The 27,551-nt window shown below is 43.1% G+C and overlaps 1 protein-coding gene across 7 annotated transcripts in view; it reads right to left on the bottom strand.

Moving 5' to 3' along the window:
- KIF1B (kinesin family member 1B) overlaps positions 1 to 27,551 on the bottom strand; it is a 142,499-nt gene that overhangs the window by 103,499 nt on the left and 11,449 nt on the right. For all 7 annotated transcript variants that reach the window (XM_090024186.1, XM_090024180.1, XM_090024181.1 and 4 more), the window contains exon 3: positions 351 to 427. In XM_090024186.1, coding sequence (XP_089880312.1) covers positions 351 to 427 — 77 coding nt within the window. The remainder of the gene's footprint in view (positions 1 to 350; positions 428 to 27,551) is intronic.

The following is a 27,551-nucleotide window of genomic DNA, read 5'->3' as shown; positions in this document are numbered from 1 at the left end:
ACTAGATGATCTACTCAGGTCCCTTCTGACCCTAGAAACTATGAATCCAATTCACTTTCTTCCACGGTGCAACAAAAGCTTAAGACACTTTCATTTCTGGATTAAAAATGAGAGGAAAAAAATTGAGCTCATGTCCTCACGCTCTGCAAACTTCACTTTTCACATCCAGAAGGATTTGGGTGGGGGTGGGGGGGGTGAAACTAAAAGACATAGTGAGGCAGAGCTCTGGACCTGTATCATTCAGAATGCAACACCACCAGGACAACCACCTGGTGTTAAGTCAGGAGAAAATTAAAGAAGTCCAACAGGTAAACACAGCTGTTTTTGTGATAGTACAATCCAAAACTTACTGAGGTATGCGACCAATAGGAGTAGTCAAAGCTGAAGGACTTTGGCGCTTCCTTGGGATTCTTTGGGTTGACAATACCTAGAAGAAACAAAATTCAAGCTCTTAGTTATCAGTGGTATTAGCACCATAAAAAAAAAAAAATACTTTTTCTAGTCTTTCAAACGGTATTACGACATCTAATCCCAGACACACTCAAAGTCCTGTGGAAGTCAGAGGATTCACTGAAGTTGCACTGAAGGACTATCATGACCCAAATAGGTGTTTTTATCACAACTTCATGCTGCAGTATTCTTCCAGGGACTCCATGAAGCAGATCAGGAAAAGGTAAGGGCATAGGAGAAATGCAGCTAATAAACCAGTTAATAATCAGTTAATCAATTCTTAGTAATTAATAATCAATTAATAACCAACTAACCATCTTAATAATCAGAGAGAGAAAAAGCCTCAGGCACATCATCTAGTCCCTTGCCTTTTGGCTAGTGAAGATTTCTAAAAGCACAGTGAGGTGTGCACATGTAAGTATGTGCATGCAAGCTTGAGGCACTTCAGTAATGAAAAGCCCAAGAGCCACTGGGGATTTCACAGCAGGACAACACAAGCCTATTTTGAAATGCATGCTACAGTGCAAAGATAAAGACCTATGGCCTACAGATTTTTATTTCAGAGGCTCATGGTTCTTTAGGGCATTGTGGGAGGCAATGAAAAGAGCTGGAGGAGGATCTACAAACATTTCAGAGATTGCATTATATGACATACAACATTCTTCTACAAGTAAAATATGTACAGAGCCCACATGGAGATTTTAATAGGACTGACATTAAACGAACCAGCCAAACTACTTGCAAATCTTACCTTCAGCATATGGCTATGAGGTTCAGTCCTACAGTAACCCAGACCAGACCCTGTTTTATTCCTTTGGCAATCCCTCAGTGCAATCTAAATTGATCCTACTATACAGATCACACAAAGCAAGCCAGCCTCAGCAGTTAGTTCACTTGTTTCTGGAAAGGTCCAATGCAGAACTGAACATCACCTCCAACAGCCTTTACAGCTTGATGCACTGCCTCCTAGATTCTCTCTCAAATGTATCAAAAATAAGGACAGTAAGGTATTGCAATCATTTCAGAAATTGATTCCTTCAACTATTCTGCCCATATTAGTGATAAATATATACAAACACATATATATGCTCTAAACTTCCATGCCTTTTACCTCTCCTATACAGATCCCCTAGGTAGGACAGGGGTTGTTAACTGGGGGTATGCACACACTCGGGGATACCTGGGAAGGAGCCAGGGGGTATGCCATCCACCACCCCACACTACCTCCTCCCAGGAGCAGCAGCTCCCCTCTGCAGGCCACACAGGCACTGTCCAGCCAGCTGGATTGGGGGGGGGTGGGCTTCAAATGTGGCCACTGCCATCCTCCACCCCACACCACCTCTGTGTGCAAGCCCCCCTGCTCTGCATGCAGCCATCCCCAACCTCATCCCGCCCCCCCACCCCAATTCTGCCAGAAGTGTACCCGAAAGTGATATACTCCTTTAAAAAAAAAGGTTGAAAACCCCTGTACTAGGACACCTATTCCCCAGCACCTTGCCACAACTCTTTTAGGTGACACTGCTACATTAGTATCTTGTGGCAATAGGGAGGTGCCATGTGGCCTCCACCTGGCCAGGTGGTGTGGCATTAGATTCTGGAGCAGGCCTGTAGATTCTGTATGGTCATCTCCACAAGGAAAAAGGCATACAACCCTTTTTAAAAAGACATTTACTTCAGGGTACCCAGTCAACTATGCCACTGTGCCCTTTCCTTCTCAGTGCACACTGTCAAAACACCTGACATCTCAGCCCTTACCACAGGAAGTCCAAGTTGAGCTGAGCCCTCCAAAAGCATGTGCCCGCAGAATCCACTATGGATCTTACAACCGGAAATCCACAGAATTTCCTTTCAAAAATCAAACAGCTCTACCAGATGCTTTGGCCTTAAAGCAGGACCACTTTCCAACAGGGCAGGATGGGAAAGGAACCCAAGCCCCAGACTGCTGCTTGGGCTACAAATAGCAACAGTTGCTTCCATGCTTTTCCTGGCCAATTCCACTTTGCTGGGATTTGCCTCTCCTGACATTCTTCCCCTATGAAAGCTGACAGATATGCAAAGCCAAGGATTAATATGCTTTACACCAGTACAATATCACGTGGTAAAACACATGTGGCTTTGGATAGCAACACAGGCATCAACACATCAGTAACAAACTGGTAACCTAAGCAATCAACATGGCTTCAGTTTCCCCCCGTAAGACCCTCAGCCAAGTTGCAGTAATTCTACAGCACAGCTTTCAGCCAGCTGTCAAGTTGGAGGACTCCAGGTTTCCAAGGTTTTACTACCAAGATTTTGCCTGGGCTCTCCCATTCACAGCCATTACCTCCAAATCTAAAGGTTTATAGCTGGAGTCAAAGTCATAAGCTGAAAGTCATTTCACCCATTATAAGACAGACTAAGACAGCAGTGAGAGAAGAGAAGAATCCACTCCCTTCTCCCTGCAAGTACATGACCATATTGCCCCTAAAATAGCCAATTACATAAAAGGGTCCATTACTATAATTTGTCCAGACAATTAACTCCCACTTGGTAGTTTAATCCCAGGCTCACGCCATCATCACCTCAAATCATACAGGCTGCTTACAGGTATGAAAAAACCAAAAAACCCATGCTTTAAACTGGATGTGCTCCCACACCGAGCCCACTGCATGCCTCGAAGAGGCAGTGTGCCAGTTGGACCTGGCTCTGCAGTGTCTGTATAGATCAGGAACTTTAGTGGGGCTTTTTGGGCACTTTTATCTAATAGCTCATTGAATAAACTGTAGATAAAAGCGCCATAAAGCCCCCCTGAAGTGCCCGATCTGTACAGACACAGCACAGCTGGGTCTAACTAACACGCTGCTGCTTCTCGTGAAGCAAGGAATTTTGTGTTTTTTTTTCATGTCTGCAAGCATCCACAGACACTACTGCTACAAGAACTGTGACGGGTGGAGGCACAAGAGAAACAGTTGTGCTCATACCACAAGTTCCGCGGCTCCTCCCAACAGGGGAACTTGGAACATGGTAGGTACAAGCCAGAGACATGCAGCTATGTCTTCATTAACCAAAGTTTTCACTGCATGATAGATCGGTGCAAATTAGCTAGTCCACTATAAAATACTGTTGGGGTAAGATGGTGTACATTTACTGCAAGATAAGTTATACCAGATGAACCTCAGAAGAAAGAGGGTAGCTGACCTCATCAAGATATCTCACTGTAGAAATGACAAATGCATTTTTGCCACTTAGGATTTTACACTAAGAAATACTGAGCAATAGTTATCGGCCTGTAAAAAGGCCACCTCTGTTGCACAGAAAACCAAGTTTATTCTTTACCAAAGAAACAACAATTAGGACTGAATGCTAAGACTCTATTACTATCTCAGTTACACAGAAACAGAGCAGGCAGCAAGAACTTCTTAGATCTGTTCAGAATGCATTTATGAAAATGAAGACATTTTTCCTGGGGTTCCTACAACACAGCATATTCAATCACTTCTAAGGGCAGATCCAAGAGAAAGTCTGAGAATCCCACTTCAGATCCAGCTAGGAAAGCATTTGGCCAAGGCATTGAGATAAGAAAGGTTAACTTCTTTTAAGCAAAGAAGCAACGGTGACTTGAAGATCTATAAGCAAGAAAGAATTGTGTCTACAAGATAAAGGTTTTAGAGGGAAGAAAATCTATCCGGGCAGGAGGAGCCTTTCACCTACAGCTCACAGGACACATTTTGTTCAGGTTAGCAGCTAATTACCAAGTTCAGCAACGGGCAATTTTGAAATAAGGGCATAAGAAATAAGTGCCTCCTCATTCTACCCATATTCCTAGTGGGGGGTGGGGAAGACACGGCATGAGCAGGGGAGTTTTAGGAAAGCCCTTAGGGCTACTGCCCATGCTGTCCATGATAATGAGAGGACAGGAATAACAGAAATCAGACATTTTAGGCAAACTAGAACAATGGTGAAATTAGTTTCCTCACATATGCAGGGAACAACTCAAGATCCCTTTAATTCATGTACACAAGCTTATGAAGATTTCCCATTTGGTCCTAACAATCAGTCAAAAATGAAGCTCCCCAAAACCCAGGCAGTTCAAAACACTAGTTCCAATCTTCACAGCAGGTGCAACTCATTCAAAAAAATATATTCTAGTATTTCTAAAGCTCCTTTCTGCAATATTAGCTGCTGGATAAAGCCACCAAGAATTTATCATGTGGAATCTCACCTGAATCATCTCTTTAAAAGCTGTTTAAAGTTGACAGTTTTTAAGCAGCAAAAAGAAAGCAAGCGGGTGACAGTAACTCTCAAATGGAGGAATTTGAAAAATTCCCACCATTAAAGAAAAATAAGGGCTGGGCAGCCATGTGAGCACAGCTGATTTTTAAAGCCTTAAAGGCTGTAGGCTCTGATTATATGTGCACTGCAGAACAGGTGCATATGGCTCCAGACATAAGATCAGAAAAGGACTTGTAAGGGACCTCCTCAAGCCTCACACCCACACGTACTGCACTCGCATCATCTGCCCACTAGTGATGTTGCTTCAGTTAGCTGGATCAGCAGTCAGAGGGCCACAGCATGGAGAAAATCAGTCTCTACCTGGTCTTCAGCTTGTACCACTCCGCTTTCTCTTTCTGAATAGAAAGGCTCCATCAAAATGGTGTTCATTTTCACCATCCTTGAGATTACCAGCTGTTACATTTCTCAGGCTTTGCACTCTCCTATGCCCAAGGAAGGGCGCATGTGCCCGAAAGCTTGCAAATAAAAAGCATTTTTTTGCAACTATCTAGCTGGTCTAATAAAAGAGATCACCTCTACCAAGAGTTCTGATTGAATTTCACAGGCAATGCATTTCAGGGATCACCAAATCACCATACTAACTCAGCTCTCCCATCTGACCACAAAAAAATAAGTCTGTCTGAGAAGAGTTCTGCGGCTTTAGCACAACTGGTAAATGAGGTTAGTTTTGTGTCCGCTAAGACCAAACAATGTGGTGTTGCTGGCTGAATACAGCAGTTAAGCACTCCCCCTTCCTTCCTTGCTCACACAGCCAAACTGTGTCCAGACAACCCACAGCATTTGTGTAGCGGTCACAGAAAAGGAAGGGTGGGGGGGAACAGCATTAGGGTAGAGTTAAGCTATACTTGCCAATCTGTTTCAGTACAAAAAAAAAAAAAATCAAAACTGCTTCTGCCATTGAAATCAAGTGCTCTACTTTCAGAGGGTCGGATGCTTAACCCTAAAAGGAATTCCTGACCTTAAATCCCCAAGAGATATCCAAGCTGTCCACGCTCGCCCTCCTGGAAGAGAGAATCTACTCCGCATACCACTGCCCATCATCTAGAGCCTCAGGGGTTGATGTAGTCAAGAGACCAGAAACAGGGCCCTTTCCCAGAAGCAGCACTTAACTCCTCACCAAAATCACTAAGAACCTTAATAACTATTGACTTTTACCTCAGTGTTTATCTGGCAACAGGCTAGTCATATTTTGTTAGAAAACCCAGGGCAGAAAAGTTAAACCATTTGAAGCAATATGCTGACAGACTGCCCCAACGACTGCACTGAGGTGCTGACATCATCACGAGCTCCATAGGGATGCTTCAGTGCCAAGAAGCACGAGCAAAAATTGTGGTTGAGATAATACCACTGAGCAGTGTTTCTCAACCTGTGGGCCATGACCAAAAAGTGGGTTGCAAGAAATATATGAAAGATTCATAAATGCTAAGGTCGGAAGGGACCTCAACAGATCGAGTCCAACCCCCTGCCTAGGTAGGAAAGAGTGCTGGGATCAGATGACCCCAACCAGATGCCCATCCAAGGGTCGTGAACAAACTTTAAAAATGGATTCTCCTTTAAAAGAGAAAAATGTAGGAAACCATGGCTTTTCCCATGCAGGGTGGCAGAGCAAGAGGGGCTGCTTGGGGTCCCCCCCTGCCACACACACGGGAGGGCTGGGGGGCAGCGGGTCAGTGAGAGGCACTAGGTCAGGACTGGCAATCAATGTTTAAAAATGGGTCCTGTTACAAAAAAGTTTGAGAATCACTGCCATAGAGCAGCAGTTCTTGACCTTTTCAGTCAGGAAAATGGACCTTATGACAAGCTGAGAGCCATGGGGCTGTTTAGCCTGGAAAAGCACAGGCTCGGGGGTGATCTGATGGCCACCTATAAGTTTATTAGGGGTGACCACCAGTATCTGGGGGAACGCTTGTTCACCAGAGCACCCCAAGGGATGACGAGGTCGACCGTTACAAGCTACTGCAAGACCGTTTCAGGCTGGACATAAGGAAGAATTTCTTTACTGTCCAAAGCCCCCAAGGTCTGGAACAGTCTGCCAGCGGAGGTGGTTCAAGCACCTACACTGAACACCTTCCAGAGTAAATTGGATGCTTATCTTGCTGGGATCCTATGACCCCAGCTGACTTCCTGCCCTTCGGGCGGGGGGCTGGACTCGATGATCTTCCAAGGTCCCTTCCAGCCCTAATGTCTATGAATCTATGACATTTTCAGACTCAAGGCACCCCTTGAAATATGCCAGTTCTTGGTCTTCGCTCATTTTTGAGTGCAGAAAAATAACACTAAGCTATTTCAGTAGAAAAGAACATAGAAATACCACAACAGGTCAGAATAGTTTTTATCACTATCTGAAATCGCTGGGGGGGGTTTGTGAATCATGCTTGCACAACTAAGATTGCTCACATTAAATGGCAGCCTGCAGTCCCCCCGAAAGGAAATCAAGGCACCCAAGGATGTCATGGCACCCTGGTTGAGAATCAGTGGTGCAGAGTGCCACAGTCTACCCAAACCCACACGCAAGGAAGGCCGGGAGAACTGAAATCTTAACGGCCATGAAAAAGGAAACCTGAATCCTTCATATTGCTCACAGAAGGTGCCATGTAAATAATCCATGAGACAGAATGCCTCCTTTTGAAGAAAAGATCATTTCTGGAGAGACACTCCAAACTTTTTACACAGCCCCACCAGTTTACTTCCATCTTCCACTTGAGGTATTGTCTCCAAGGATCAGGAATGGAATTCACCCGCCACGACCTGCCAAGCTGGCCCACCAATTGTGAGAGTGCTTTTGTGGAATACTGACACCATTTACTTAGAAATCAACTGAAACCAAAATTTGCATGAAACAGGAAATTCGGTGGCAACTTCAAATCACAATCAACAGCCCGAGTTTGAAGCAGCGGGCATTTAAGAGATGTACTGAGATCAGACATCTGGCAAGAGATGGTACGGCAGCTAGTAACTTAGGAGTTCTATTTTCAACTGCCACAGAGAATGCCATAGGTGTCACAGCAGGCACCGACTGACGACACCACGGAAATAAGCAGACGGCTGGAACCTGATAGTTTATTCAGAAAATAGGCAGGGGACTTAGGCTAGAAAGATATCTCCACAGTATAGGGAGACTCAGTCTAGAACCTCACAATCCAGAAAAACTGCATAATAGCAAGCAGCAACCTGTAAGATTGTATGATTGCACAATAAAACTGACAGCTGACAACATGGAAGTTAATCACAGCAGCAATGAGCTATACTTTCAGTTAAAAACAAAAACAAAAAAAACCAACAACCACCCATAAATTAGACCAGCCATGAAGGGTGCAACTCTCACAAAATATTAAAGCCATTCTTGCAATCCACACAAGGCCAAAATGACCACTTAAGAGACTCATGGAGTGGATTATAATCTATGCCATAGTCTCCTTTACCCTCCTTTTCCCACACCAGATTTTGCTGCTTCACTGAATGGTACACAGGCTAATGGTTTAATTACAGAGCCCCAGGAAATGAGAAAGGCAATAAGGCAGACAATCGCAGCAGGGCCCACCATTAATGGCCTCTATTTTACAGAATAAATTTGTTTATCAGATATTTCAAAGGCTCGATGTGGCAATTAACTATTCTGTTTGCAAACTAACACTGCCACTTTTGTGTTGCAGCTATAATTAGTTCTCAACAGTGTGGCACTGCAGTAACTTTGAATGCTCAAGTTAACCTAAACAGACCATTTCAGAGAAACTCAAACCCTTTTCCAGGCCCCTTTCTCTAGCTAAAGCCAATTTCTTCTCATGTGATGGTGAATCTTACAGCTTTCCAGCCTTTCCATACCAAGATTTTCAGCATAACTTTCTCCCACTCCAACTTCTAATCTGTACTTGAGGGGAAAATTAAGATGGAAATCTAAAAAACAGTTTCTTATACAGCAAATGCAGCCAGTTGAAAGGACTACAATACTTCCCTTCTAATGGAGAAATCTGGAAGGATAAAATGTACAGGAAAAACAGTTTTAATCTCCTAAAGCTATTAGACATTTCTGTAATAACAGAAGAAACCTAAGCTAAAATTTAGATGGGCAGTTTAGGAAACGCCTTAACAAACGCTCTTCCCAATAAATTGAGACCCTCTTGACATACTGACGTGAAGGCCACAATAAAGTTCACCTCTTTTCTTGTAAACTGAAACATGGCGAAGGTGGTGCATTCTATTTATGCTCTGGCCAATTTGTTAACTAACACTTAAGTCCATGCTGGCTCTTTTACAATTAAAATACACAGTCTAGTTAAGCTTCTAGAGGTTCTCAATATATGTCAGTTTAACACTGAAATCTTTTCCATTTTTCAGCTCCAACAACAAAGAGCCCTCTTATTTTCCAATACTTCCCGGGAACTGAAACAATATTATGGCATTTGGATTACAAAAGACTGTAGGGCAAGGGTGTGTAATTCCCAAAACAGATGATGTGTTTTTTCTCCTGTATTCATCCTCACTCCTACCCTAAAGAGCTAGACTACAGATTTTAAGTTTCCGTTTTAAAAATGGGTCCCTTATTGTGAAAGGTAAACCATGCCGTGTATCGGAGACAGCCTAAAACAGCTCTAAGGAGTGTTACATCCATATCCAGTTTATCTCAGTGTTCCAAACCCAAAAAAGGAGAAACTTTCAAGTAATTTTAAGTCATTACCTACATGCCTGGTTACAGTAGTGGGCAAACACACAAGAAAAACAGCAATATTGCCAACACATTCTCCTCCACACCAAACTACGCTGACTTCAACAGGAATTTTATTAAGGAAGTTTAGCTATTACATAAAGGCCATATGCTTCCCTTCATCTTTGTCCAAATCTATTTTCAGAGAACGATGCACTGTGAAATGGTAGCATAAAGCCTCCAGAACATGATTCCAGTCTACAAGTCATGATTAAAAGCGTAACTTGCCCATTCGCAGAATGACCTTAGGGGCCCTACAACAGGCAAACGTTTAAAGGCAAACTGCTGACACTGAAACGAAAACATGCAAACACTGTATTTCATGAATCTGAAAGGTGATACATTAAATATTTTTAACTCCCTAAGGGTGGTTTCAAAAACTAAGTGCAACTCAAAAGCAGACTCTCCAGGGCTTAGCAAAATTAGTTTCGCATTCCTGGACCTTTTTATCAAAACGGACCCTACACAATGATGCAGCTGGAAGGCCAGTCCAGCAAGAACAAACTAGAAAGTGACCTATGGCCCATTAGCCACAAACACAGGATGGCAGTGGATTGTGGGAACAGCAGTTATATAACTACGTTAAAAAAACTATACTGCCAACCCCCCTCCAACAGCTGAGCTAGTGACTGCCGGAGCCAACTAATACAATACAACAGACACAACAGATCTTTCTCCAGGCCATTTCTCCACTTCGAGATGCAGCTGAAGTGTATGGAAAACTGCAGAGAGTAACTTTATCATAATGGGACAGATGGCACACAAAGCAGCCTCAGATTTCAAAGGGAGGAAAGTGCACACACAGTTTGACCCATATGCTTTTGGGCAGGAAAAGCCAATAGCAAGTATAGCTCAGGTTGTCACAGACTATCACTGTAGCACAGCTGCAGCCTGTCAAAGGAAGAGGAAGTTACAGCTGGGATGCACTGGGTAAACCCTGGAAGCCTCATTTGTCTAAGGAGTATTTGATTTCAGCTACTCTTACTCAGCCAGGCACCTCCCGTTTCTCAGACACTTTCCCAGACCATTCTCTGTACCATGGCTCCCTTCTCCCATGGTATTTTTCATACCATGGAGGAAATCCAGAGTGACAAACACAAAACCACCTGGAGCCACACTCACTCTAAGCACTGGCATTTCCTTGACTATGTCATTGCTATAGCCTGTGATCGAATGGATATCTGTATGACACAGGCCATGCAGGGAACAAATGACGGCTGGACAGATCACGGTCTTGTCAGACCCATTATGATCATCCAGCTTGCTCCAAAACACTGAAAACAGCTCAAAGCAATGCAAAGGACTCTCAACACCAAATCTCTTCAAGACCCAAAGGTCTGTAGATCTTCAACAGTGTCTCCCTGAACGGCTTTCTGGCCTGTCCACAAATGAAGGCAATACTGAGGAACTCTGAAAAGGGTTAAAACCGCCATCCATATGGCCTGCGCTGATTCCATTGACTATATCAACCACTGATACCAAGACTGGTTCAATGAGAGCAACACCGAGATCCAAGCCCTCCTCAACCAGAACACAAGGGCTCATTCTGCTTGGCAAGATGACACCTGTGATGGCCAGAACCAGAAGGGTTAAACAGGAGAAATCTGCTTTTCAAAGGTACCTTAAGTAGCTTATAGGAGTAGTTCCCTGTCTGCCTGGAAGAAGATTTATATATAGCTTTTTATACCAATTTTCAGACAACATGACTTTTAAAAAGCAGAACTAAAGAATATACCGCAGACATAGCTGATTTATAAAATGTTGCTTAGAATCAGTAAAAACTAATGAACATAATCACAAGGCATAATTATCCTAGTGGGTTGAACTTAGGTGGGGACATGTTAATCTCAGACCCCAAAGTGACATGGTGTGACTTGCTTATTGGGCAAACCCAAGCTTGGGCAGTAACTTCTTATAATAATTTCTAACACCTTTTAACCTTACAGGATAACAGCTATAAAAGTAACACTATGAATGGCTATATAACCAAAAAATTAACAGAGGCAAGATGTAAAAGAACACGCACGTTAAGTAACCCTCAGGGAAGGGCAGAACAGAAAGGTCCTTGCTGTCCCAAACCCCTGCAGGTCTGTGAGCGCGAAGACCAGATCCTGACTGAGGGACCTTCTTCCGGTTCCCCCTCTGACAGCCCAGTTCAGAGACATCTGACTTCGCTGAATCAACTTGACGTGTATCTTCTAACTGAGGGACTATCGATAAGTTGCTAACCAAGTGGGAACTCTTAGTTAATACCTTAGTCTATTTTATTATCACTGTCAATTTTAATCTGTATTGTTGTGTTGTCTGTTTCTTAGCTTAACCTTTTTACTAACTGTCATGTGTGTAAACTATATCTTTTGTTGTTATAAGTAAAATTTAGTCTTTCTTTTATTAGTAAAACTTGTCATTGCTCTCCTTCCCAACATCACCTCCTTGATCCCAAACCAAAAAAGCCCAGTGACTAATAAAGTTGCAGGGCTCAGTCAGTCTGCAACTAAATTGATATAAGCACAGTGCCCAGCTGGACTGTGACAGACACACCATCTCAGCAGAAGGAGACATATCAGCTCCTCAAAGCTGAAGCTCAAAGGAGGATCCAATCCAACAAATCAAGTCAGTGGTGGCAAGACAAAGATCTATGCTGACAAACATGATATACATGGGGGGGTTTTCAGGCAACAAAGGACATCTACAGCCCAACTTCCCACAGTCCTACTTTCCTGTGAGCATGAATCTATCCAAGCTAAATGGAAAGAGCACTTTGAGGCATTCCTGAACTGTGAGTCAACTGTGCCAGATACCACCACCAAATCTATCCCCCAAGACCCTGAAGAAAAGGGATTCTTTGCCAGCCCTACTCTCCTAACAGAAGTCTGGTGTGCCGTTAAGGAAACAAAAGAACAACAAGGCTACCGGACTGGATGGCATACCTGCCAAAAGCTACAAGGCTGGCAGCAAGAAACTGGTACTGAGATTCCACAAATTTATTCTATGAATTTGGAAGGACAGAGATCCCGAAGATCTGAGGAATGCTGCCACCTTGACCACTTTCAGGAAAGGAGATAAAAGTCTGTGTGGGATCTATCAAGGTATCGCCCTCCTTTCCACAGCACATAAATCCTCTATTGCATCCTTCGGAACTATCTTCTACGTCTTGCCACCAGAATCTCAACATGGTTTCAGACCATCCTGTGCAACAACTGACATGATCGTTGTTGTCTGCCAGGTCCCAGAAAAGAGTTGGGAACAACACCTGTATATGGCCTTCACTGACCTCATTAAGGCCCTTTATTCCATCAATTGAAGCCTTATTGAAAGTACTGACCCGAGTTGGATGTCCTAAAAAAGCACACCAAGGTCCCAAGGCTTCTCCCCAACCAGATGACTGAGACCACTCTATGAAGCAAATCAGAGACAGATCCATTTGCCTTCTGAACCGGGGTCAAGCAAGAATGTGTCATTGCCACATCCCCTTCTTTCTGGAATTGACAACAAATACCAAACAGACAAAGGACTCAAAACTAGAGATGCACTGATATACTGGTTGTGCATCAGATCAGCACCAATAAAAAGGAAAATTAACATTAATCGGCTACTGGTTTTTGTTGAACAATAACATTCTCTGATAATTTAATTATGCCAGGGCCCCCAGTCTTACCAGAACCGAGTCAGTGATCCTCAAGCACTAACTTCATTAGACTGGACACCGCATGCAGATGCCCAGCTCTCTGACTCACAAAACAAGTGTTCTACTTCCATCTTAGTAACTGCCTGAGAACCCGCAGTGGCCAGAGGAAATGCTGCAAAGACGCTGTGAAGGCATACCTCAAGAAAACAAATGCCAACATCAAGAGCTGGGAGGAGCTGGCTGCCGACCAACTCCAAAGGCACAAAAACTTCAACCAAGCAGCAGCCTGTTTTGAGGTAAAGCATCTTAATGTCAAAGAAGGGAAAGGAGAAGGAAAGAAATCCTGGTCTATAACCTACACTCCCCTGTGGAAGGACTTATAACTTCTGTGGATGGGTCTGTGGCTCAAGTATTGGACTCTTAAAGTCATCTCAAGACCCATAAATGAGCCATGGTAGAAGTCATCCTCATACTAACAGATTGCCCATGATATTCAGGCTGTTCAAGCATGGTGCACAATACAACAAACTTTCAGCCTCTCTCATTTATGGATCTAGTTCATCCCTGGCTATTTTGAAATGTTAAAATCCAACACCAGCTAGCAAGAGGTAAATAGCTATCTACAGCCCAATGTCCAGGGACATGAGCAACTCTCAATCTAAGCCTCTGAAATCATATATACAAGGCAGCAAAACAGAGGAGTTTTGGGGTTGGGGTTGGGGGTTTTTTTTGCAAAATAACATGGATTTAGGAAAAGGGGTTGTGTCGTAAGAGTTGCATTGGTTTAATCTATGTTCCATGCATAATTTAAAATAGCTATTTGATCTAACTCCATCCCCACTGATGGTCAGTCAGAACATCTCACTAAGGGACATTGCCACAGTCTATTCACACTACACTGAACTCCAGCAAAGAATTAGCTAACCCCGGTTTGCCCTTCTAACAAACAGACACCAGACGACAGAATTAACTGGAGCTAAATCCCTGGATTAGCTGCCATACAATCTGTGTGGGAGAGGGAAGCAGATTCAGAGATTAAAATCCAGCAGGACCGCCATGAGCTGCCAGCTGAAATATGAAGGCCAAACAAAGGGAATTAAATCAATGCGAAATTGGGGAAGTTCGTTTTCTATTGTTTGTGCCTTTTAGTAAAGCCTCTTTCCACCCCACGATTCATGCTGCTTTCAGACTAGCCAAAGTTGGATGCATAAAGACTTTGCTATTCCCATAACCAACCAACACTTTGAGCTCTATATCTTCACCTGACCATTTAATCCTCATGCAGAGTATGCTTACAACAGCATGACAACACTCCATTACCTTCAGTGGCAGCACTAACTGAAACCAACTAAATTAGCTGATAAGCCTGGAGAAAAGTGGAAAAAATGCATGCGTCCAATTCATATTGTTGCACTTGAACTATACAACTTGCAGGACAATGGCTAGATAGACCCTGAAAACAAGAGTCTGAGACAGGATCACACCAGCAATCTTAAAGTTCAGCACTACTTAGGAAAACGGAGCTTGAATTCATTTTTATCACTCTACCTTAGCCCAGTCTTAGGTTTTTGCTCAATGAAAGTACACCATCAGTTATATGCCCATCTAGCCAAACTGAGATCAAGATTAAAGAGTTTGGATACCCTCAAACTCACAGGAGAAAACCACAGGAGAAAACCAACATCAGATGCATGTAAACTCCAAAAGTGCAAGCCTGCCAGGGAAAGCAGATCTATGCCATTTGTAGATTGGAATGACAACAATGCATACATGTTTGCTGGTGAGAGCAGGGTGGAGTGGACACTCCTACAGCCTGGAATGCTATAAAGAGCCCTTGCAAACATACATTTCACACAGGCTTCTTGCCAAAGGACACAACGTGAAGTGATCTGAAACTGGCTGCATCGTCTTTATGAGAAAAATGGGTTTGCAAACTAAAGCAGCTACAAGAGAAATGCAGGGAAATGGACACTTCCAGCACCCATAATGCAGCGCAGTACAAAACACTGTTTGCATTTTTCACACTGTTAGAAAGAAAGGAAATCAAACAGAGACTAAGAACAGCTCAAGTTGGGATTCAACTGGATTCTCTTGCCACTAAGGAATTCCAGCCCCGGACTGGAAGAAAAGTTGGGCGGGGGAGGGCATAATGCACAACAGAATCAGAGCCAGGCAAAAGCTTGCGCACAGAAGTTGCTGGAAAGCTTCTCATCCTCAGCTGCTCTTACAGATCCAGTTGCTATAAATATCTTCTCTGCAGCTGGCATTCTGGGAAGACATGCCAGCAGGCTTTGCTTCAAGGGGGAACTCATTGCTTGAACCCCATCTAGCTGTCTAAAAGGCACAATCACATCCCTTTTCAAACTTTGTTGCAGGAACACTCCAAATACTGATATGCCCATATACAAAGTCAAATATGTATTTTAACTGTGCAGCTGCCTCTAAACACAATACAAAGGATGCATTAGACAGGTAAAGCAATCACAATTGTTTGCTGCTGACTTGGCTCCATCTCCCAGAGAGCTATTATGAGCATCAGAAATGGATCAAAGCTGAGCAAATGCATATACTGGGAAATTGGTTCTGCTGATTTCACTAATTGAAAAGATCTCTGTAGTTAAGTGACCAGAACCTTCAGTATTTATTAACAGAAATATCATTAAGTATTCTCCTTAGGTAACAAGTTACTGTGCACATTAATCTTTCCCTTTTCAAGCTTTATGGACTCAGAGGCAAACAGCCCATGGTCATTCCAACACTGACGGGATAATGTCAAATCCATATAGCCTTCAGCTATCTGAGCTTCATGGAAAGGACATCTTGGAAGCCCCATACTATTAAGACTGTGCTAAGCCTATTATGACAAGCTTTCAAAAGTCATTAGCATCCCATCAGCCTCTAAAATCATGAGACTGGCTTGAAAATCATGAGATTATTTACTTTCTGATTTGCCGCCTTCCATGGTTCATGTTTTTCAAAGCTGTTTCTGTGGCCAAGAAGAAAAGAAACTGTTCCATAAATTAAAACCAAATTCACCTAGGCTCTATGTAAGGAAAGCTATATACCTGAAGTCCCACAGTAACATGGTGAGAGCTGGCAATACTGTAGGAAGCACTAAGATACTAGTTCAGAACGCTAGCAGAGAGCCAGCAGGGAGCATGATCACTGCAAGGCAGGGAAAAATCTGTATGCAAGGCCTTAGCTTAACTGCTTTTGATCAACATCATATTTGCTGTCACCATCTGCTTTTCTGATTACTCCTCCCACCCCACCCAGAGTCATGATTCAATAATTTTAGAAAACAAGACTGATTCATCACCCAGCATGGGTCCCTGTTCCTGGCAGAACCTGAGGAAGAGGACACCTTTTTGCATAGCAATTACCTACATTTCCTCCCTTTGCTGAGGCGAGCTTGTGCTCAGCCTTCATTTTTCTTGCTCCTGCATTTTCAACAGTGTGGTAGGTGACAGATGGTGATTCATTCCCAGATCCTGGAAGCTCTTGACTATTTTGGCTTGTTTTCAAACTCAAGATACATTCAACAGTATAGCTGTCCTCAATTTTGATCCTCAATTTCAATCCACATACCCCACGGAGGGCAAATCAATACATTTTCTGCAAAGCACATTGTTCTGATAACAATTCCATCATGCCTATGAGGCATGCTTTACAAACCTTCACTAAGGTTAAGGTGACCACCTCTTCCAAATGAAAAGGCAGGACACGTCTGCTTCCCCCTACACCCCCCCATGGGGGATGAGGGAAGGATGCGGGCTTCCCACCCTGCTGCCCTCCATCTGAGAGCCCCACACCACCATGGCAAGGCACCCCCTACCCACCCAGCAGCGAGGGGCACAACACTGTGCCACCACCACTACCAGGCCCGCAGTTCCCACCCCAGCCCTGGGCCCCATGCACTGCTCTGACTGGGCAACGCTCCCAGCCCCACTCCCGGATCACTGGGGCCTCAATCTGCCCCCCTCCCCACTATGCTTCCACCCCTCCTCCACAGACTTGCCTGCAGGAAGCTGCTCTCCATAGCTGCCTGGCTGTATTCCCGGCCACGTATATCTGCATGCACGCACACTCCCTGCATCCCACTCTCCCCAGCCCCAAGCAACTCCTTGCAGACTGGAACTCTGACAGTCTGCAAGGGGAAACCTGCTGTTTCTCATGTTTTTCCACAGCAAACAGAAACCCAGATCTCTCCACAATACTTGGAATTCAGTACAAATGTCCCAGAGTCATTCAGCCCAGGACTGGTACTTGATGCTTACATTTCAGGACTGTTCCACCCAATTAGAGACAAGGCAGTCACCCTACTTGAGGCATTGCTGAATAGCCATTCTACAGATGGGGAAACCTAGAGGGGTGAAAATTACGTGCCCAAATCTGGCTCCCAGTTTTGTGTCTTCACCACAGAAAGAGACTGAGTGAGCATGAAAGCTTTAAAAAGACTAGCTATGGTTGGGATCTTCAGCAATTTTGCAAAGGAATTTTGCTCAGACTATAATCCCAGCAACCTCCTTTTTAACAGCTTCCTTTGAAACCCTGCTCTACACCCCCACCACTGACTGGGACCATGTAGTTGCACGCCAATGAGCTGTGCAACAACAAAACAGAAATGGAAGTGGTTTCCATCTTACCCACAGATTTTTTTATTTTTTTTTTCCATACTGGTAAATGCAGAGGAAGTGTTGTGCACCAGCCAGCAAAGCAGACAGGAAAAAGAATGGTAAAACCCAAAGGGAATGCGAGCTGCACTTTTATAAAAATGAAGTCTCAGAAAAGGTCAACAAAAGATATTGAAACAATAAGTAAATTGGCAATGGCTTGCCTTTACAGAGCTTCAATCATTGATCCTTGTGCTTTGTAAGCATCACACTTTACAAGTGACTTACGTAGATAAGTATAATTGCATTGTTACAGATAAATCTATCCATTTGTTTAAATGGCTTGCCCACAAGATGTATTTGCAGAGTTGGAAACAGGAGCCTAATTTCATGCTTTGCTCTAACGCTCCTCTGCCCATTTTTTAAGATTATAGGACAAACCTCAGGTGGTACCTAAGCATTAAAAATAACTAAGTAGAGAATTATTCCAATTTCTCATGATTCCCTTAAACTTCACACAGCAAGCAGGAGTGCTCCTAGGTACAGCTGCAATTGTGCCAAGCCTTGAAGAAACCATTTCACTTGCAGAACTAGCTGAAGGTTCAAGCAGCAGTGACCAAATAAGGCTCTCTGAAGAGCTGCAATCAGGCAAAACAGAAGTCTGCTAACACTGGCAACCACAATACCAACAGTATTGCTTCACCAAAGCCTGCCCAAAAGGAAAAGGCAACGGGAAGATGCCTTTAAAGCAGCATTTCCTGGAAGGCATACTCATATGTTTCATGGAGAGCGATGGGTCCTACCACCTTAGTAATAGGTATTTCAGAAGAAAGTAGTAGTCAAGGCTAGAATTTGTCTATCAAAACAAACCCTTTCACCTACCCTGTTCTTTCCTGCAGACCCCACACACAATTTTGAGAGAGAGAAAAAACATTAAAGTGTGCAACTTGGGTTGACAGAATTAATTAGTGAAGCAAACCAGGACACAATGAAGTTGTTCATTTCCTCTTCCTACCCCTCTCATCCTCTCTGTAAGGCTAGAAAGGGCAATTAGCAGCTGCTACCTCACCTCCCACCCCTATCCTACCTAAAGCAACCTTAACCATCATCAAGATGAAAAACTGTCTGCAAGGCTTTAAACTGCAGATCATTTCCATAAAACTAGCCCCCTTAATTAAAACTACACAAAATAGCTTGAAAAACTGAATTTCCTGGATGCCTAGCACTGGGTCACTCCAACTTGGCCTGATAGTGTGTATAATGTTATCAGATAGACTTGTTTTATCAAATGCACAAGACCTGCTGCAGTCTTCTCCATTTCAGAAAGTGTCCAAATTCAGATCACAAACAACAAAGACAAAAAATTACACAGGACATCTAGGGAATAGTAAATCCAGCATCTTTAATTGCAACTAAGTTCCCACAGCAGAAATTAGCATCTTTTGTAATCCTGACATGTACTGAACCAGCAAAAGCCAAAATTTAAGGTTAGTCCAGTCAATTTATATAGTTCAAATACTGGTGAAATTACTGATGGGGCTTTCTTACTGTCAGCTATCTCATCTTATTTCATCAGACCTCTTCTTCCATTATTTATTAGTCATTTAAACTAAAGCCAACACTACAATTCATATCCTTATGAGTATTTTGTTACACTTGACTTGTTTCTGAGTTACCACTATGCCTCTGCTCTAGAATCGCTGCATACCTAAGGAACCAGCAGTCAAAACCCAAAATCGCACATTTCTGTACTAAAATATTTTCAAAGATCAAAACCAAAACCCATCCAGCAGCTCCTTTATGATTCATGAAGCCTTTCCGAAGCCAAGGAGGCCCATTAGGCAACCTATATGCCATCTGTTTAGGACAGCAGCTGGGACTATTGTTCCTGACAGCTGGGATTGTTCCATTGTATAAACAGGGAGAGCAAAGGTCAGAATCCCAAGACTCACAGATGATCCAATAATCTAAAATACTTCACAGGAGAGCACCTTTCAGTTCTACTTGAAGTGCCAAAGACTCGCGGGCAAAATCCCCAGGCTAGACTTAAGTCCCGTTCTGAGAATCCAGGGAAATCTGTATTCACCAAGAAGCTCCCTGGATTCTTCAGTGTTCTTTACTCATCTGTGAATTGGAACAATCACAAACCAGAACATTTGACCAAAACATGCACAAACTAAAACTGAACAGCAACACCAGCTCATTACAAACCCCATACACAACTGTTGCCAATACAACAGCTTCCTCCCATCTTCCTGGCTTCGTTATTCTGGGCTATGGAAGGGGTTGAACATAAAAAGACACCATAAGGATCTTAAGCATCGTAAAAATAACCTGCTGCCCAACATACAATTAACCATGTTCAGATATCAAGAACATCATCGTGCAGGGACCTCTACCACAGTACACAGTAGGGCAGCTACCTAAACTCTTCACTGTTTCTCCTGCTTTCCTGGACCACGGTGCATTACATTTAATTAGGTCCTTTGGAGCCGTATTATGTAAGAAGGGATAGAGCAGATGCTTTTGTAGACACTTCTGGACAAATAGAAACCTGTGAAGGCAGTGGACAGGACAGAAGAGGGTCCTTCTCCTCTAATGCTCCCCTGCCTACTCTTTCCTGCACAACATTACAGAATCGCTGTTACAAGAAGTGGCAGAGCATCAGCCTGACACAATGTGGATGCCAAGTTTGGATTTGGTGTATCGTATGGTCACAGCCAAGTGGCTGGTTTATAGGTAGGGCTTCACATAGGCATATTTCACTGAAGCTGAACAATTTATTTTTTCACCCCAAATTTACATATTTGAATAAGAGCTACTTGGTTTAGCTGCAAGTGTTGATGGATAAGCAGAGAACCTCACATGCAACCTGTCAGACAGATCCTCACTCATGGAGCAGAGTGAACATGCCCCCATTGCCCCTGTGCAGCATGAGAAGATGCCACCCCCATTCGGTGCACTTCTGTGTCCTGACCTGCAAGTAATATAGCTGACTTAGTACACTACTGGGTAGGCACCAAAACGTTCTCGTCAGAGGCAATTTATTGGTCCACATCAGCCACATCCTAAGTCAGTTATAGCACATCCAGTTCGGGAAATAGCACATCTTGCTCTGGGGTTCCCTAGCAGGAAGCAAGGATGGTGCACACATGCTCTTAGACAGCCTAACCTATTTCTAACAAATCAGAAATACTAGTAATCCTCCCCTCCTAGAGCCACTACTGAATTCCAACTACAGGAATCTCCCTTGTGTTTTGTCCAAGCCACTGCCATTACTTCCCCTGCAAGATTACTCTAGACTAAACTCCTCCTCTCCAGTCCTTATGCCTTTCCCTTTCCATCAGCCTGGGATCCAACTTAAATTCCCTTTCTTAATTCATTCAGTCACACTCTGCTGTCCAATTCCATGTTTCTCCACAGAGAAACCCTCATGTAAATTCCATGATCAAGCATAGGCACTGCCAGCCATCACCCTGTCAGCTCCCAGCAAACACAATACAGTTCTGCCCCAATAAATACTGAATGAATTGTATTTGGAGATTCATCCACATTAGAAAATTACTGAGAATGGCTGTTAACAGATGCTGTACACAGATTCCCTCCAGGTGGGCAATTATCTGGGCTGGAGAGTCACTTAATGAGTTTTGGTGAGCTGCTGGGGTGTGCGGAAATGCCAAACTGATTCCATCTGGCACACTGGCTGCCACTGAGAACCTAAGGAGGAAGGGCTGCACCCCATACCACTCTGCTCCGTGGAGGGCAGGTGCAGGCTTCTCTGCCACCTGCATCCACACCTCCCCTTCCCTCCAGCCCCGGCCTTCCTGTTGGTGTTGCACAGTCTTCATACTGGCAGGATGCACGGCATCAAATAGCCATCCCTCTCACCTGCCCACCACAGTGAGCCACTGCTGCTGCACTGCACTGGGAAAAATCAGGTTCAGATGCCCAGGGCTGAGCCCCACTTGCAGCTGGCAAGGACTCACCTTCTAGTGGCACTACAGCAGTGGCTCAAAACAGCAGGCGGGATGGCTACTAGGTGCACTGAATGACACCCTGTCCCATGTGGGTCCAGCTGCCAGTGGCCATGGCACCCAGACTACGCAGCCACAATGCCAACAGGAAGGTGGGAGGAGGGAGTGGAAGAGTCTGTGCCCTGCATGGCCCAGCCCAATCCCAGCTGTGGCAAAGCAGAGCAGTGCAAGGCACAGGCCTCCCTAATCAGGCTCCCAGTGCCAGCCAGTGGGCCGAATATGATCAACTGGTGGCCCAGATACTGCCTGCAAAACCTATTTTACCAACCCCAGAGTAACGTGCTAGCAGAAGCAACGTTAAACCTCAGAACTGAAAACGGTGATGCACTTAGCTAGGGAATACACTTATCTGAACTCAACATAAACACTGCTCCCTAACTAAAGGGAAAGCCTGGGTTAACTTTTACACATCTCAACAAGGCTCCCTAACATGTTTCTCCAAGCCCTCTGCTTCTAATAAGAGGCTTGAAGTTGCAGCTTCTAGTCAGTTGCACCAATTATGCAATCAAGCAGGGTACAATTAGCTTAATAAGCAAACACTGGAACTGTCTGCACCGATATCAAGATAACAACTGTCTGCTACAATGTGAGCAACAAACAAAAAACTGTGGTGGGCATCTTGTTAAGCAGATGATATACTTACCTAATACACACAGAAGGGGTGTGAACTGCAAGTCAAATTGTATTCATGTATATAAACATGTTATACAAGACAAAAGCTTATTCTCTGGAGTAATTACCCAAAAAATTGTTCAAAAGTAGAGTGACCACATGTCCCAGTTTGCCAGGGACAGTCCCAGCCAGGTGGCAAAAATTAAATGAGTGCTGGAATCACAGGGACTTGGGTGTAGTTCAACAGAGAAGAGGAATGGCATAGGTTAGGTTAGGGCAGCTAGGACCTGGAACCAACTTCCAGGGAAGCGGGGCTCGCTCCCTACCTTGGGGGTCTTTAAGAGGAGGCTGGATGGACATCTGACTGGGGTCATATGACTCCAGCATCTGTTCCTGTCCAAGGCAGGGGGTAGGACTTGATGATCTGTTTAGGTCCCTTCAGACCCTAGGTAAAATGATACTATGACAGTGCGCCAGGCATCTCTCCGTCCTCACTGAATTATGCCCGCACCCCTACCACTGACGGGGGGAGGGCGGGGGCGTGTCCCACATTTCCTTACAGTCACCCTAATCCAAAGAGACGAGAGGTGTCACAACTTGCAATTTGGCAGGCAGGCTTACTTATAATCACAGGACATACTAACAAACACATTGTTATCATTACACTGGAAATTAGTACTCAATGGAATGTTGCAGTTAAGGAGAAAGTTTCTTTAAAATAATCATCATCATCATCATCTTCATTCTTATAGGCTCCAGACACACTTGGGTTAATGGAATGTGATTTTTTGTTGTTGTTGTTATCAGATGGAGAGGGAGGAAGGGAGAAGACAGGTTAGGAGTGGCCATTTCTTGCTAGCCTAGCTGAACAGACTCCACAGATCCGCCAAGATGCATGCAGCAGAAAAATGCAAGAACTTTGTAAAGACTTTTACACCACCGGAGAAAGCTTCCACATCAAGCAAGATAGCTAGGCCATTTAAAAAAAACAAACAACCCTCACTTAAAAAAACAAACAAAAAAAACCCCTCCCACCCCAAAAATACAACCCTGCTATATATTTCTAAATGAATATGAGAAATTAAGACAGACACTGCTGAAGAACTCGGCGTGTTTAACTGTTGGCTGAAATAACACCAATTTGGGAGTGGAATTCTTTGTGGTTCTTTCACTCCCAGGCATCTGAATGACTTACAGTGGCCAAGGAGACTGATATTTTGTGCATTAAATATTCAGATGCTGAACAACTAGAATTTTAAAAGCAACAGAATATGCTGCATTCTTTGCTGGCTGAATGGATATTTAAATAGGGTCTTCTCCTGTTTCAGCAACTGCTCAGTCTCATTTTAACTTGTCCTTTTGTAATGCAGAAAGCAACCCTCAGCCTGCTCTGGGTTGTCTGGACAGAGGGATTACCCAATAATTTCCACTGAAATAGAGCAATAAGCATAATCTCCTAGACATGGGAGAGTTTGGCTTTCAAATCCAATAATCCAAGAAAGCAAATTCCCAACATATTTAGGTTTCACATATCTTTACAACCTCTGCAAAATTCAACTTCACTTAAAACGTACATACAGTATATCCTTTTCTCCATTTGCTATTCACACAGCTCATTTTGCCCATTTAGCACTGAAACAGACATTTCTAGACTAGGCCGTAGCACTTCTGAATGGATGGAACAGAAACTTATTGCAGATTAATGGCATAAAACATGTAAGCCAGTCAGACCCCAAAATGTCATAGGAACAGCTAAAGGTGACACCTAATCTATATCCAATCAAATTAAACTTAGTTAAAACTACTGATTAGCCAACTTTATTTTCATAAATACTGTAATCTTCTTAAAAACAAGAAGAGCCCAACTAACCCTCAAGTAAAAAAAACAGCTCATCTTTTCCAACTCAGTAAAGCTTTGCCATGCCAACTGCAATAACCATATCCAAAAAAGAAAACCATGTTTGTCATTTAACAGTTGTGTCATCATGCCAAGGAAAGATTTTTACAAAAATTCAGGAGAGTCTTTAGAAGATCACCATTGCACAATTCCATCAGATTTTTTTCTTTTTACATGTTCAGAACCACCATTCAATAAAATAATTAGAAACCAAGCTAACTAAGTGATGTTGGCTCATAAAAGTAATCCATCATTTTTCCATAGCTATAATAAGATTATAACGATGTAAGAAATTGAAGAAGCCCTTAAATGATTTAGAAGTATAATTCCCAGTGACTCTGAATACTTCCATTCCCTTTCTGCAAATCTTTCAGAAGTTAAATAATCTAGGAGCCCAATTTTCAATTACTTTCAAAAGGCCTGCAGAAAAAGAAAAGCAAAAAGCTGGGAGCAATTTAGTTCCTTTAGTCACTTAGGTGCTTTTTAAAATCCTACCCATCCTCTTAGTGTCCCCCGCCGGCCCCAACTCCAAGGCCTTTACTGACATCAAAATCATGATCAAAAAGCAGGAGGAAACTAGAATTTCCTTCGCTGGGATGGGCCTGGACCTCAGGGAATTAAGAGAGAAGTGGGGGATGGAAGACAATTTGGTCCTGACCTGCATTGCAAAATTAAATCTTTCAGCAGTACAGCTCTGCAACCTCAAACTTCTCCAATCCCCTGAATATGTCCAAGAATTTTTTCTACTCTCTTCTCCCCTTCCATCATTTCCACCAGAGAACGTATGGCAGTATCATTCCACTGCATACCATCTGCAATCAGCTATGATCTGAGCAGCCTGGGCTTGCTGCCAACATACCAGCTCCTTAATGCAGTCACCACATGTGACTTCAGCTGGACTGCAGAATTTGACTCTTTGCAATAAATATTTCAGTACTGAAAAAGCAAAGCATTCACACAATTCCTTAAATGCATTCTTTACATTAGCGTTCACTGTTGTCCCTGCAGTCTCCGTGCATCATAAGGGCCAAAACAAAATGAGCAAATTAACAAAAATAAACCCTCTTAAGGCACTATGAAAAATGCTTTTCATAACTTCGTACAAAGAACTAAGCTTGCACATTTCTGCAGTGCCTTCTACCATCCCACCTTTCAGACGATACATAAAAATTAGCATGCTGGTCACTCCCAGTAATTAACATTCCATCGAACTTGCTGCAGGAGTTGCATCAGCTTCAGCATCGCTGATACACCTTGCAACTGCTTTAAGTGGATGTGACACAGTCTCAACTTACCTTAATCTAGTGAGTAATTTTAATGTCTGTTATTATACAAGTATTGTGACCCAACCCTTTCACAAGCAGTGAAATAACTTTGGTATTTATCCACACGTTTGTGGGCACTGTAAATGGAGCTAATAGAAATGCTCATATTCCATGTCAGAATTTCAAGGATTTCACCATCAGCTATACCACCGGCTGGACAAGCTCTTAGTTCTAAAGAGCTGACTGGCAACCAAGATTTCCTCAGAAAATACGTTTAGTTTCCAAACAAACCAACAAAAAAAAAAGAGAAACTCACCATTTAAAAAAATTCTCCTCTAATTCAATTAATGTGCTGTGGCTTAAAACATCCATTATTACTTATGATATCTTGTTATTCGTATTATATTGGTTATAAAAAAAACCAAGCATTGAAAATGACTGCTCAGCATCATTACTATTATCTTGATTGCTGGTATCTAGAAGTCCTAAGGTTAGGGAGCCATTGTGCTAACTGCTGTACTAACACTGAGAAACATGCAATATAAATAGACAACAGATAATAAGTGAAAGGAAGGCCCTGAAAAGTGAAACTATTTGTGCAAGGTCACACAAAAGGTCAGTGAATTTAGAACAGAACTCAGGCCTGATTCCCAGTCAGTGGCCTCTCCAGTAATATTTTGGTATGGAAGCTGTAGTATATTTCTTGGTGATCATTATGTACTGAAAGCATAAAAAAAAAAGTATTTCAAACTGGCAGCTAAGTTACCTTACAGGTAAAGGGCACTTAAAAAAAAAAAAGTCTATTACCTTTGTTCTTGGCAGCTTTTAGAAACGATTTTACAAATCCAGCTGATTTTTATCCAGTTTAACCTTTTATGCAGCTTATTGCTTATGTATACTTAGCTTGGAGAGGTTTGGATAGTGAAACTCAGCTCACACTGCAATTCTGGGCAGTTCTGTTGTTCACACAGCATAGCAATGTTGCGGCATTTCCAGTAGTGAAATGGTCAAATACCAATCACTTTCAACTGACACTTTTTTCCCAAAAAAGTTCCATTAAAATATTTGTTTACTGTATCTTGTTATGACTTAAAATACATTTAAGGCCTACACTAAATATTCTTTAACTACTTCTACAGTGATAGTTACAAGCTTAAAAAAAAACTACTTTTCATAGACTGAAATCCCCCCTTGCACTTCTACTGCTTTTTCGCTGACTCTAATGCCAACGCTGCTGATTTATCAATAGGCTTGGCCAAGTCCAAGAAAACAAATCCCCTTCACACTGCCCCCTGCATGACTCATATGCATATTAAGAGGAATATATGACTCAAATCACAAACTGTAAAGCAATCACACAGACATGAGAACTCTGCCATCTCAGACACTTTTCCAATTTGCTACTGGAAGTTCTGGTAGGTACGGCCTGCAGACCACTTTTCCGCCACTGTAATTCTTGAATAGAAGCAGTTCTACTATGCATCTCCTAACATGGGTGCTGTTCTCCATGTATAAGCACTTTCATACCAGTTTGACTGAGTTACATATGTCACTGTAATTAAAGCAGTCTAAATGGCATTTTTACAAGATCTCCAATAACGGTGTCTTCGCTTCTTCGGTCTGTTCAGGTATTTGTACCTGATTCTGAACACCAAAGTACTGTGATCCCACTGCAAAACACACCTACTTCTGTGTATACTCCTTGGTTCGGTACTCATCCAAGACATTTCTGTGTTGTGTTACTCTGAAGTCAGGCAGAAGGTAGGGTAGATCTGCACAGAGGAGAGGGAACCCAGGTGTCCAGGGCCCTGGCCAGAAGACATAATTATTGGTAACCATTATCAGCTACAATGCCAAAAGAAGGCCAAGAGCTGCTAATGTAATTTCCCCTTTTATTGGTGCCAATCTGATAGGCAACCAATATATCAGTGCATCTCTAACAAACACTTTCTCCAAATGTGGTGTTCTCTGGGCATTAAGCTCAACATCATAAGCAGGCATTGGCAAAAAAAATGTAAGTCCAAACAAATGACATATCAATTTTGCAGTTTCAAGGGCAACAGAGGAAAAAAACACTC

This window comes from Crocodylus siamensis, chromosome 12 (assembly GCF_052110815.1).
Source record: "Crocodylus siamensis isolate JL-2025a chromosome 12, ASM5211081v1, whole genome shotgun sequence".
Classification (NCBI taxonomy): Eukaryota; Metazoa; Chordata; order Crocodylia; family Crocodylidae; genus Crocodylus; species Crocodylus siamensis.
This window is presented reverse-complemented; position numbering and strand designations above follow the sequence as displayed.